Source organism: Hyperoodon ampullatus (assembly GCF_949752795.1).
Source record: "Hyperoodon ampullatus genome assembly, chromosome: 17".
Taxonomy (NCBI): Eukaryota; Metazoa; Chordata; class Mammalia; order Artiodactyla; family Ziphiidae; genus Hyperoodon; species Hyperoodon ampullatus.
Genome location: NC_136930.1, coordinates 71,737,533 through 71,751,943, shown reverse-complemented (window position 1 = coordinate 71,751,943; position 14,411 = coordinate 71,737,533). Strand labels below are relative to the sequence as shown.

At 46.1% G+C, this 14,411-nt stretch overlaps 1 protein-coding gene across 1 annotated transcript in view; it reads right to left on the bottom strand.

Moving 5' to 3' along the window:
* Window positions 1-6,288: 6,288 nt before the first annotated feature.
* Window positions 6,289-14,411, bottom strand: part of KHDRBS3 (KH RNA binding domain containing, signal transduction associated 3) — a gene marked incomplete at its 5' end in the record, with an annotated part of 153,046 nt that continues 144,923 nt past the window's right edge. The window contains 2 exon segments of the mRNA XM_079722495.1: window positions 6,289-6,915; window positions 8,736-8,794. Of these exon segments, the coding sequence (XP_079578621.1) occupies window positions 6,824-6,915; window positions 8,736-8,794 (151 nt within the window). The 3' untranslated portion in view covers window positions 6,289-6,823.

Genomic DNA, 14,411 nt, shown 5'->3' with positions numbered 1-14,411 from the left:
CACTCGCTCACACGGGGACCCAGCCCACCACGTGCCCACCTCCGTGGGAAAGAAAGACCACTGTGAACCCACTCTGCGCGGGTGAGTTTTCTGTGTGGCCGCCCCCCCGCAGGTGCTAACAGTTGTACGCGGTGATGGAGAGTATAGCACTGAGGGTTCAAGTTTCCTTCAGAAAAGCATATTAAGATACACCATTACCTCTACGGGGAGCAATACAGTAATAACTCTAAGAAAATGTAATGACTCAATAGATCTACCTTAGAATCTTATTCTACAGACGTATGTGAATGTGCACAAGAACAGAGATGAAGGGCTGCACTTTCTAGCACTGTCTTTAATGAATGCAAAGTACTGGAAGCAAAACTACTTGTCAACAGTTGTTTAAATTATGGTGCGTTCATATAAAGATTATTCAGCCAATAAAAAGAAAAACACACCTTTAGAATTTAAAATGATAGAAAACGAACTCAAAGATATACTCTAAAGTGAAACAAGGCAGGTATAAAAAACAGTGTACTGTTCTGTATGTTAAAAACAGTAACCATTAGTCTGTGCAGAAGCAAAGCACATGTTTTTCTATCTCTGAAAAAAAAAAAAACCAACCAAGACCAACAGCTGCCTCTGGGCATTTGAGGGCAGGGGTGGGAATTAAGACCAACTTTTCATTGTACCCTTTTTCCAAAGTTTTGGATTTTGTACCGAGCACATGCTATCACCTACTAAATTAAGGGCATGTTTTTGTTTTCCAACTTCTCCTTTTCTACAGAAGTCAATTACCTCATTTCCACTGATAAACCAAACTAACAGTGAGAAGGGCTCAGTGTCAGTATTTTAAGAATTACAGCGTCGTCGTTTGCTCATTAATTCATTCAGTCATTCGCCCCTCAATGAGCACTGTCAGTCCCCGCTTTGCGCCAGGCAACTCACTGGAATCTGGACGGAAAGTCAAATGAGACGTGGTTCCGTCTTTAAAGAACCTGAAGTGATGCCACTGGTGAGAAAGACAAACGCGTCAACAAGTGAGCAGAGACCCGGCTTCAGGAGGGCACCTCCAGCCCTGCGCCCGTCACGGTGGTGTCTGAGAGCCTGGTAGGTGCTAGGAAGTGCGGCAGGGAGCAGACGTGGGGAGGTGAGGAAAGGCGTGGATTTTGCCGTGGTGGTCGGGTGAGCTCTTACATACGTGCATACGCGAACGGCAACATTTAACAACCTGGTAAATTCTCTTCCAGTGGAAGAATGACTCTAACTTGACCCGATGAGGCCGGTGAAGTCCTAATCCACTGTCCCGTACCAGGAGACACAATGCCACCTTGTTCATTTCACTCACCACATACATGACGGCTGTGCTAAGCCACGGTACCTGCACTGAAGATGCTCACATTCGGGGTCGGGGGGAGGGATGGAGAGGAGAGGAAACGGTCAATTGCAGGACCCCACTCTGCAGGTGAGGGCCCTCCGGCAGGGATTCTGCACCCAGGGAGATGTGGAGACACTGGGCCAAGGAAGACTTCCTGAGCGAGGTGATGCTTCAAGTCTCACTCCAAAGTTGGACAGACCAGTACTGACCAGCTATATCGAGAGCTGGGGAGAAGAGTAGGGAAATGTGATTTCAGGCAGACAATGGCACAGATACCAAAGCACCACGAAGGGTACTCGAGAGCAAGGCTGGGGCAGAGCGAGGCTGAGGGCGGTACGGCTGTTGGGGGAGTGGCTGGAGGGGCAGGCCGGACCGGGAAGGACTCACGCTAACACAAGAAAAACAGGTACAGCAGTCGGTGCTGATCCCTGAAAGAGAGCCAGATTCCTGGAATAAGAATCCCATTCAGAATCAACTTCAATTGGAAAGGATTTTCCATTAGATAGGGGGAGGATGGAATTCAGATTTTAAAATGTTCCACAACCTTCCTCAAAGATGGAAACAGAATCAAGCATAAAGTGGATTTTGTTATCTTTTTTTTTTTTGCGGTACGCGGGCCTCTCACTGTTGCGGCCTCTCCCGTCGCGGAGCACAGGCTCTGGACGCGCAGGCCTAGCGGCCATGGCTCACGGGCCCAGCCGCTCCGCGGCATGTGGGATCTTCCCGGACCGGGGCACGAACCCGTGTCCCCTGCATCGGCAGGCGGACTCTCAACCACTGTGCCACCAGGGAAGCCCAGATTTTGTTATCTGAAACATAATGATGAATTTTTTCTTTTCTATTCCTACAACACAAATCAATATAAATAGTACATCACTATAAATAGTAGATATGGTTTGCATATAAAATAACCAACTTTATTATTTATACTTATCACATATAACCTGTAAAGCGGCTTAACTTGGTTAATTAGATTTTTGACTACATTTTAATTTTTTTCTTCAAATCATCTGTTTTAAATTCTGGGACCTGTCTCTCTGTACACAGTGACTAGAGTCACTGTCTAATTTTGAGTTAGACTATTCCTATTTACATGAGTGATTTTTTTCTTCCTTTTTTGGGTCTCTGTGAGCTATTCCTAACCATCCCTAACACTGCCCATTAGGAATCATACTGTTCACACTGACAATGTCATTCTTTCACATTCACTGTCTTGCTCAGCGCTTTCGGCTGCCAAATCCTGTGCTAAGAGCTGGAACAAAAGGATGGAAAGGTTAGGCCCCCGTTTTTTAAGGCTCTCACCACCTGGCTATCAGATCAATAACCAGTGCAAAGAGAGGTCTGTACAAAGTTCCTGCTGGAACGCAGGCTGAAAAAGGCACCATCTCTGCCTAGGGGGATGCAGCAGGGCCAGCTCAGTGGTGAAGAGGGTATTTATTACATTTCAGCGCGGGCTCACTGTATTTAAGCTTCTTAGCAGGACCTGCAAGATCCTTCATTCTGTGCCCCTTGTCCACACAGACAGCATCACCTACAGCTTTCTCTAATTACCTAAATAATCAAAATTTCCTAGATAACTGTGTTTTCTTATAATCCAAATATCTGCATAAAGCAACAAGCAAGAGCACGCACCTAGGTGTGTGCCAGGCATGCTTCTAATCCTCACAGCTATACTGAGGTAGATTTCACTATTGTGTCCATTGTGTGGATGGGGAAACTGCAGTTGAGACTGAAGTTCAGTAAGGTTAAGTAACAAAGCTGGTAAATGACAGAGCTAGGTACGACTGCTTCCGGGAAGACCCTCCCTACGTGGTTGCCTTCTACTGGTCCTTACAGCCCTGCTGGCACCCGTCCCACCTCTGCCACGCCGCCTGGCGTCCATGTCTCTCCCACGCTACATCTGTCGCCGCCCAGTCACTGGCGCCTGACTGGCCCACTTCCCCAGCAGACTGTTGTCACCACTGCGTCTCCACTGCCTGCAGCATAGCAGATGCTCAGCCAAAGTGTCTGCATGAACGTTGATACTTATTCAACTTGCAATATCTTGAACAAAGCAAGATTCAGAACCTAACTACAGCCAAAGAGTCTCTCCAGGGAGGAATCTGGGGCAGGGTGGGACAGAGACGGAGGGGCTACTATCAATCACAACGTCTGCCAACAGTCAGTGTGGTAAGGCTCACTTCTAGGAATACAAGGCGACATAAAAGTTAGCCCCTGCCCTCAAGGAGCCTTTAATCTAATGGGAGAGTGAGTGCTAGCCCAGAGAGCAGACAGTGTAACAGCACGGTTAGGACAAAGACTCTGGATCAGAGTGGACGGTCCAAAACTGGCTCTACCAGTCATAGGGCCTGGGATCCTACACAGTGATCTCACCTCTTGAAGCCTAAGCATCTTCCTCCGTAAAATGGAGATGACACTCACCTTCTTATCATTGTGAGGATTCAATGAAATCATTTATAGAAAGTGATTAAGCACAGGCTTGGTCATAATGGCAACTTATAACCAATCTAAGTCATATGGTATCAATACTAAAATGAAGAAGTATAAACTATGCACACTATTTCAGAGAGCACGGAGGGATCGCGGTTTCACTGCTGAAGACACGGAAGGGAGGGCGTGGGACCGAGTCCTGAAGGATGGGCATGGTTTCTAGTGGCAAAGGCCCGGGACAGCAAGTGCTGGTGTGTCATCGACCACCTCCATCCATGCTGAACTACTTGAGCGTAAGGTCCACGTCCTATAGATCTTTGTGTTCCTGTTCCCTCCTTTGTATCTGGGGAAGAACTGGCGCTCAGTAAACGTTGTCAAATGAGAAGATAAACGAATCCCAAGGGGGTAGACAAAGGCCAGGGGAAAGATCTGGGAAGGATGCAGTGTGCGCTTAGGGACAGGAGAAGGCTGCTCGCCTCCAAGTCCTCCTATTGAAACAGGGAGAAATGAGGCTCAGTAGAGTATTTGCCGAATAAGGGAAGCCCTAGAAAGCCAAGCAGAAGAACTCCTGTCCAAGAGCATTCCTGGTGGTTCCTGACCTTTCTGGCTCACAACCCCTTTCTGCAGTCCAAGGGAGCTGTGGATTCTTTAATAAATGAAAATAAACATAAAATTGAACAAGTCCTATGAATTAGCTCTGAAGACCATCTGGGGATTTACCCTCCAGGGACCTGTCCATAATTTCTGATTAAAGAAACCTACACTTACTATTTAATATGCCAATTCCTAAAAAAAATAAAAAATAAATTACTTATTAAAGAAAACAGTGAAAAAATTTCAATATAACGTCACGAACTGAAAAAATGTTATATATCACATTCCCTTTCTGTACAAGTAGAGAAGCGCCAAAAAAACCAACCAAACAAAAAAAACCCAGAACACTTATTTTGATTTATGGGAGTGAAGAGAACTATTTTCTTCTTCAGAGTAATAATAAGTATAATAATAAGTATAAACTACACCTTATCATATTTATCTTATTAAAAGCAATAATTTGTTTTGGAAAACTCAAAGTAGAAAAGGACACACACACAAATCATACTTTCACAAGCTTAAGATGATTACTGTCAAAAATTTCCAGCACATCCATGTAATATTTTGCCTATGAATATATAGAGAGAGAATATATACAGTCTATTTTTAAAAAATAAAATTGGGACTGGACGATGGGATCGCTAGCAGTAAACTGCTCTTTCACTTGATACTTTTGAAAACCTTTTCATGCTACCGACTAGCCTGTTACGTTTTTACTGAGGGAAGTAATGGAGTTAACTTACACAGTGTGATGGCCGAGCCTCCCACCTCTGCAGCTTACGCAGAGCTCCCTGGGTCTGACTTGCTTACATTCAGGAAGTTAGTTAGCCACAGTCACTAGTGCTGGTGGTGGGAACAGTGTGGGAAATGTTCCACGCGACTTCAGAGAAGCACATCAAATGACTGGAACAAAGGCACTCACCTGTGTCTGCTGGACGGACACAACCTTCCTTTCACTTTCCAAGATGGCCAACATTTCCTAACAAAAGAAAAGACCTTTTTACTCAAAGAGAAGGAGACCCCTCAGAAAATAAAAATTAAACATTTTACATAATCTACAATTTAAAAAAACTTAGCCAAATGATTAAAGAAAAACTTTATTAAATATTTGTCAGTTTTAAGAAGTGCCCTCAATTACTAACCAAAGAATGTATTACAAACAACTAGTTATGAGGTTTTACATTTGTTTAATAGGGAATAATTGGCCCCAATTAAACTGACTAAACTAAGGCTTTTTAGATTACTAAAACAAATTAAACTTTTTAAAATGAGAATTTAGGTGATCTTAAAACCTTTCTAAAATGGATACTGAAACTTGCTAAGTTGTAACCTCCCTGGTTTTATTAGTTATATTAAGATAAATTAAGTGAGATTAAAATCTTATTTGATTTATTTACCTTTGAAAATGAAGACCGTTTAAGGGTTACACATCCTCAGCCTTGGCGAGTGCGACCTCAATTAGTCAAGTCAGAATGTCTTTAAAAGCTTTGTGCTTATTGCTTCCAGCATGGAGCGAGGTGTTCATTAAGGTACCAAAATTCTCATAAAAAATCCAAAGTTGCACTAGTGAAAAAACGCTCAACAAGATGAAAACTGATCACATCTTTTTCAGAAAATCAGTAGTTATTTTAAAACCAGTTTTTAAACAAGATTTGGTTTTGCGTAGTTTTTAACGTGCCACTCAAGCAGCTTGATACCATTTGGACTCTTTAAACAGCATTTAAATCTACGGTGAGTATATAATGGTACATTTAATTTTATACCATGTTTTAAAATAAGCTGTACAATGTTTAGTGTGACCCTTTTTTGACAAGCGTTGTTAAATGAATCCTTTCCCTGTTTACGACTATTTATGAAGGCCTTTTTAAATAAGAGAGACATGAAATTGTTAGCTCACACACACAAAATTTCTTTCAAAAGTTTATTTAGTATCAAGCAAGAGGAGACTTTGCTTAACACTACAGAACATTTCAAGACTTGAGTTACAAAAGAATACCACATTATTTGCACTTGTAATTGGCTTCCCTTTTTACGCACGTTGGCAAGAGAAAAAAAAAAAACAACTAGCATATGGCTGAAAGATAAAATAACTAAATTTCTATGGAAACCTTTAAAATGAAAGGTGAGGCTTATGTTAAAAGGATGGATTAACATATTTAGTAAACCTATCTTTTTTGTTTAACACTAGTTAATCAAAGTTATTTTTTTTTTCCTTTTGATGACCTATTTTTTCATATACAGACTGGAAATAACAAAATTTTACATGTCTTTTTTTTTTTTTCTGCCCAGGTTGATGTTTCAACAAAGTAATTTTAAATTCCATCCCTTCAGATGTTAAGCATTTTGATTTATTTAAAAAGGGATTGTTCATAGAAAACAATTACTTTGAACAGTATACAGGACTGGTGGAGACTGGCTATGTCACAACATCAGACAGTACAATCAGTATCTGCTGTATGGCTGGTCTCTGTAGACGCCCTTTGCTGTCCTCGCCGAGGGTGCCTTGTGTCTTGAGTTAGTCCACTCCTCTTGCCCTAAAGTCAGTCAGATGAATCACAGTTAGACCACTGCCAGAGATCCCACTGGCTTAATTTTTCAGAATCTAACTTAGCCCTGAACCAGTGGTAGATGCCATACTGAAGGTATGTATCCCCCGAGGTCCTAAAAAAACCCAAGGGAATTCGCTTTGAAAAAAAAAAATTATGAACACAATGGAAAATGGTCCTCTCACTAGCAAATCCTACCAGCCTGGGAAGACAAATAATTTTTGTATCTTAAATGGCAACCAACTTTGCAGGAAATTCCTTTCGGCCACTCATTTAACAAATGCTCGCAAACTCAAGCAGCAAATTGAACTGCCTCTTGCTAAACGTGAAGACATCTATGGATGGGAAAGAGACTGGGAAAAGGGTCACTTGGATTTCTTCTTCAAAAACAAAGAAAACACAGATAAAAATTTGTGAAGGCAAAAGGAGAGAAAACTGGAGCGCAAAATGGAAACGGGCAGCTTGGGAGGGGGAAATGATGCCTCATTCTTCACAGGTCCTTCAAAGAAAGAGTAAATGAAAGTTGTACTGGGTGGAGAGTTATGCCTCAAAAATACTTCCTGGATGTGAAATAATCTCAATGACATAATGTCAAATTGCTTTCATCCTAATACTAAATCCATACCGAACGATGTTATTTGTAACAGAGGGACATTCAATCACCCCCATCTCTGGGCCCTCAGTGAGTGATCTGCGGGTCTTTGACAACAAACAGTTAACATCTGTGCTGCAACACACAGCGATTTAAAAGCCATGCCTCCACGGAGACCAATTTAAAAAAGCTGTGAAGGAAAAAATGCTGAAAATGACCTCTTATTTGATACAAACATGCCATCAACGTCATTCCCTCAAGCTAACTTGCATCAATTTAAGTAGACAGCATTCAGCAAGCCAAGGTATTTCTCTTAAGCATCTCTAACGAATAACAACAACAACGAAAAAACCAAGGTGCATCATCAAGGCTTGGGGCAGGTGATACAACAAAATGCACTTCAAAAGGAACACTGGAAAATGGTTTTTCAGTTATGTTCAGAGAAATGTCATAACATCCATTTAACGAGAATCCTGATTCACTTGCACTGGGCACGAAGCATTCATCAGAGCTTTGCAACTGACTGAAGCTTCACATTCTCTGATCTCTGCCCTGTGGCAAAGGAGCTTCTTAGTATCGTTAAGTTGCTGCCGCCAATTCTTTTAATTAAACCTGTCATCCTTCTGCATATTGAGACTCTGGACATGGGTTCCCCGGCATCTCAGCCAGCTCCCACTGAAATAAGTGGGGTTTCGATGTCTCCCTGTAAGCCTGAGAGAGCCGTGCATCTCCTTCCTGGCTCAGTGCTTCCGTAACCTTTACTGAATGATACCCACCCTAATGTTTTTAGAGGATTTGAGATCGCGAATAAATTAAAATATAAAGATGGGGGTGGTGGAATCACTGTAGGGCTGTAGTCTCAATTGCTTCATTTTCTTTACTGTCAAGAAGCAAAGACACTTCAAAGAGACCCATTCTATCAAGTGTCTGCAGTTTGGCAAATTGTTCAATAGTGAGAAAATGAGCACATGGCAATCATCCCAAACAGAAAATCTAAGTTTAGAATCTGAATTCCTGTAATCTTCTGCAAGTCTTTAGTCCTCTTTAAATATTAAATTTAAACCTTAAGGAGCTTTTGAAAATAGCTAGATAAGCACAGATGAACCGAGAGGGAGCTGCTATCTCAATTTCGGTCTGTATGAATTTCCCGAGTTAAGATCTTTAAGCTGTTTCTATGACCTTTCTATTTATGGCTCCACTCTGGCCATTTACTCACCGTAGGAATCATAAGTCTCTTCACTGAGTCCGTGTCCATAATCATAGTAATCAGCACCACTGTATCGAACAAAACAAAACAAGCAGAGAAAGACGAAAACACAGTTAGGACAAACTGACTTGCCTGTGAGTTTAAACCATACTCGAGGAAGAATTCTACAACTTAAAGATAACTAATAAAGGGCAGGGATAAACACTGAAAGGAATTCCCACAGAGAAGACAGAGGCCTTAGAATTATCACAGTCCCCTCTGTGGCCCCCGACTTTAATTCACAGTAAATCTGTCTGACACCTTAACCGCAGCAATTGGCCGGCCCACAGGGAGTGCGCCGACGGTGCCTGAGGGATGCAGAGTCCCTGTCCTGGAAGGATGAGTGGCCTGAGAGGTGGACAATCACAGCCTGTGCACCCGGAACCTGGGCTGGGCTCGTGTGAGGGACAGGGGGAAGGACAGCCACGGCTTCTTTCCAACCGATGCAAAGTTCACGGAAGGCACAAACCTACGGACCAGACAACTCGATGCTGTGTGACCCGTGGGCAGTTCACTGTACAATAAAGTAACAACATTACGGGATGAAACGTTTTACTTGCCCAGCACCATCCCATTACCATCAGGAGTGGCTGCCCAGCAGGAGGACTGTGTGTGACAGGGGCAGGAAAGGCCCCTGCGGTCCAGTCACCAGCCCTGGCCAAGTCTGTGAGGACAGAGGCCAGGAATCTTTCCAAAGCACAGGCACAGCTGTATTCCAAGGCACAACATCCCTGAGACACCGGGAGGGAGGGGGTCTGGCACCACGGCCATCCTGTAGATGATGCAAAACAGGCTACATACACACGAAGTATGTGAATTAGGCATAACCTTTTACAGGAACGAATTTGTGGAAAATCTGGATAACTCGACCACGGTGGGTCATGCTAATAAACTAACAGAACTAATAGAAACTAATAGCATTAGTTTCTAATGCTATTCTGAGTATCTGAGGAGGGCTTTCACGCACTCTCTCCTGCTTTTTTCTCCTTTCCCACTCTTCTTAATTTTGTAGGGAAACAATCATCCTGAATTTGTTATCTTGGATCGTCCTGGAAATAAACATTGTCATTATTCCAACTTGATGCAATCAAGTAAGAAATTCTAATCAAAATGGAAAATGATCCAGCTCAGCTGTTTAACACCCTAGGAAGCCACGGAGTGAGTAATAAAATCCATGCTGTGGGTGTCGCCTTGCACCAGCTCCGAGACCCCGCGAGCAGCCGTCACCTCAGCTCCTGAGGTGAGAAAGCAGGGCTGCCGTGCCCATCTTACAGGCAAGGATACCGCAGATCACAACAGCTGGGACGCCAGCCTAAAATCTCACGGGGAACATACAGGGGACACAACCGGCGAGACCCACACCTGGCCCTCTCCTCCCACCTTTGGTTTCTCGGGTAAATACGACCAGAGGCTAATCATCAACTCCACTGACTACAGCCCAAGGAGGCAGGTCCTATGAGGGAAAGGGCCCGAGGCGGGGAGCTGCGAGCCTGTCTGCCTCAGGCCTGGGGGGACGGCTCCGCCTTCTGCCAGAAATGTTCTCCTTCCCTCTCCTTCCAAGAGCCTCCCACCCACTCTTTAGCCTAACTGCCGCTTCCTCAGAGCGCACTGCCACCTCCCAGGGTTGGCTGTGTCCCCATCACAGCCCTCCCTCCGCGTCTCACCCCTCTCCTGGCCCCCACAGGCCCTCACTCTCCAGGAACTGAGTGCCTGGGTGCAGAGGAAGGGGCGCCTCCGCCCTCTGCTGTGTCCGGACAAGACGGCGATGCCTGAGCATGTTCTGAGAGCCCGGGTGAAGCTGAAGACGGGGTGAGCGGTGGGCGTGGCGTGCCGGGCACAGAGGCGGAAGCAGGCTGCAAGCCGAGCGTCTGTAAGGACTCGTGTTAAGCGGGGTGAATAAGCATTGATAAAAGGCCTGCGCTGGGATGTTCCTCAGCACAGAATGCCTCCTCCACGTGCGAACACAGGCCAGATTCTTGTTATCCTGGTTTCATCACGTCCTCAGAAGCTAATCAACACACTGCACCATGCCGGTGACGGTGTGAGCTTTCTGGCCTGGAGTGTGCTGGGGGCTCCACTGGCTGCTTTAACTGGAGCCCAGGAACAGAGCAGTCCCTCCCACGGCTGACCTATTAGACCAGGCGGCGATCTGCAATTTTTCCGAGGACAGCTGAGAGCTGGCACTCACTCCTAGAGAGCCTCGGGAAAAGGGAGGGAGCCTGAGAGGAGTGGACTGTCCTGAGCTGGACCCCTGCCGTCCTGACAGCTCCTCCACAGGCACGAGCTCACGGGTCTACGTGGAATCTCGGTGCTTCGACAGATGAGGCTCAGTGAGGGTGCCCCCCTCCCAGAGTCACACAGCTCATCGGGGCAGCAGCTGTGCTCAAGGCTCAGGACGAGCCTCTGCCCTGTGCTGAGCACCTACCCACGCTAGAGGCGGGCGGCGCTCGCCGTGCCCGGCCCCCTTAATCCGGTGGTTCCTGCTTGACTCCCACCTGCTCTGCCACTCTTCCAGAATGTTCCTATTCGCTCCCCTGGGGCTTACAGGATCCCTCTTCATGCTCGGAGACAGAAGTCAGGGTCCGCGCGAAACCCAATGCCATACGATCACGGCAAACTGTTTAACTGCCTAGTTCTCTCTCTGGTCTCAAATTCCTCCTCTCCCTTTCTGTAGTCCTAATTTTCCATCCAGGTATGATACACATTTATGGCGAGAAGAAAAGAGGGACTAGCTGAAAAAGGAACAGAGAGAGACCTTCATATTCAAGAAGGAAAAAAATCCAGCAAAAACAAGCAACAGCAAAAAAATATGGCATCCCTACCTCTTAAGATTTAGTAGCTTTCCATATGAGAACCGCTATTAAAGTAGAAGGTTTTTCTCGTCTTGCGGATAGAAATTTAGAAGCGAAGCTTTTGATAAAATGTCATTTTGCCAAATATGGGTCAAGACATCTGAGTCTGAAACCTGGGCCTCCCAGGGCTGGGCAGACCTGGGGCAGCTGCCCGCCCCACCGAGTCTGAGTGCCCCTCCCCCTGCCGAAGCCCACTGCGCTGGACTGCCCAGACGCTGCACAGCCCTAATGTTCTCCGTGGCTCATGTACAGCATCTGGACACAAGCAGTCAACATAAATTCTCGTTTTGTTGAAAATAAATTGGCTATTGCTTCTGAAAAACTCAGCACTAAATTAAGTGAACCTCAGTCTTCTTTCCAAAGGTCAGAAGTTACATCATAATGGTTCCTTAGACAAATAGAGCTGCGATGCTCTTTAAAATTTTATCTTTGTTGCACGGGAACAATGAGAGTGACCCCTTCATAAAACGGAGAAGAATTCTCTTTACTGAGACAGGTCCCCACTGTTTAGCTTGGAACTGTCAGTGACAGGTACTGAGACCTATAAACAGGAGTCAAACAAGTGCTTTCTGACCAAACTAAGTCCTCTCTATTAAATGAAGTGAGCAGGAATGAACATCAGTGTCGACTGGAAATCCATCTGTGAAGTGCTCTAACATGGTTCACCATAAAAAAATCAGGGGTGAGGAATGTTTCCCAATGAACAGGAGAATAAAAGGTAGCATAATTTGGTCCTGCAACGGTTTGGTGATAAGACAATCTTAGTTGTGACAAGTGAAAACTTTAAACTGACATCTGCTAACATTTCACCCAGTTTCTGATTATTTATTTCAAGACTGTCATCAAACCAAGAAGCTGGGAGCAGCTGAACCCCACTCTCGTACCTGTCAGTTCCATCTGAATTGCTTTTGCAGCATTTCATTTCGCGCACCTCAGATGTCTATTAACCAAAGACGTGTCCTATTTCCCAAGGATAAACTAAAAACCCAACATATGGCAAAGGGGAAAAATTCTAAAAATGTCTTCCTTTATGTGTACAACACTTACAACATTAATAACATGCAAGAAAACGCGTTAGGCTGACCATGCCTCAACTCCATCACGAGGGGTCGAGGGAAGCCCCCTCCCTCAACAGATCAAGAATGGGCTCCCCTCACTGGCACCAGGGCCACGTCTCCCCAGGCCTTCTATCTGTCCTCTGCGTTCTACTCCATATCAGGGGTTGAAGGAAGTCCAAACGTTCAGCATGATTCCTGGCTTTCCTGGAGGTTCTCGATCCCATCAACCAGAGTCAAGAAATAGGCCCGGCACTGGACGGAAACACCGGGGGTCAAGGAGCAAACGGCAGCGCTGGGACCAAGCCCACACCTCCCCAGGCCACCGACAGGCGTTCAAGAGGAGGACAAGGACGCCGAGCTCCCAGGTCACCCTGGCTCCACGAACAGGATTAAGGAACTCCTGACACGAATCCATCCCATATCCCTTCAACCTCTTTAAGCCTCTCCACGAACTTCTAGTTTAAAGTCACCGGCACTGATCTCATTAGGCCCGTTGCTTGTATCTGTGCAGCTCAGGGAACTCCAGACCACGAGGTGCTCTTCCTCTTAGAAATTTCTGCCCGCCCCCGTCTGTCCTCACCTCCACCCCAACCGTGCCCCCTGGAACCCCTTCACGGCTCATCGTGGGCCAAACCCCTCACACACTCTCAGCCTCCCCTGTGGACACTCTCTCACCTTCTTCCTCAATGGAAACTTGCTTCTCCTCTAACGACAGCTCTCGCCTGGCAGCCCTGCCCTCTTCTCCACGCCCCACAGCCCACATACCACTGGGAGCGCAGGAGGGGTGAGCATTCTCTTCGCGACCGCCGCCCCCCCCACAGACAAACCACTGCCACTTCTAGACCAGGATGTTCCACGCCTCCGTACAAACACCCAGCTCTGAACCTCCCAGTAGCATCGCCGTCCTAAGTCCTGGTGCTTCCATATGCAGGCAGACAATCCTTCAAACAAGCTGGTCTCTCGAGTCCCTGGACCACTCTTGTCCACTGATCCTGTCTCTAGTCTCCTTTAGCCACCAACTCCCAGGTCACATCCTAGATCTTGTCACATTGATAACTTCAGTCTTCCCCCACCTCGCTCCAATTTCGTATATTCCACTCGGACTACAGTTTCCTCTCTTTAGTCTCCCTCCCTCCCTCAAAAGGTTTATGCTGACCATCCTTTCCAGTACACTGCCATCATCCCCACTACTGGTCTTCAAATTTTCATCCCTTGTCAAGGTAACCAATGAACTCCAAGTTGCTAAATTCAATGGTCAATTCTCAGGCCTGTCACATGACTGGTCAGTAGATGTGATATAGCTGATCACACACAGCAGACGCCACCTGAGGGACTGCATCCTGGGCTGGGGACTACCAAGCGCCAGGGTCCTACGGAGGCACATCCTTGGTCCATCTGGGACCAGGAAGGAGCAGCGCAGCTGGCGCAGAGGGGACGAGGGGGAGGCAGGCGTGAGTCATGCAGGGTCACGCGGGCCTCTGAAAGGCTTTGGTTTCTTATAAGGCTTTTGGTTTCTTTATCCTGAGTAAGATGGGAAGTCACTGGACGTTTCCACGGCTCCAGGGAGAAACGATGTTGCCACTTCCTGAGATGGGGAGACTGAGGCAGAAAGAGCTCCGGGCGGGAAGCCATCAGGGGTTTGGCCTGGGAGAGGCCAGGTTTGACGGGCCTCCCAGACCTCCCAGAGGAGTCCACCGGGAGGCAGCTGGGAAGAGAAATCGAGAGGTCTGAACTGG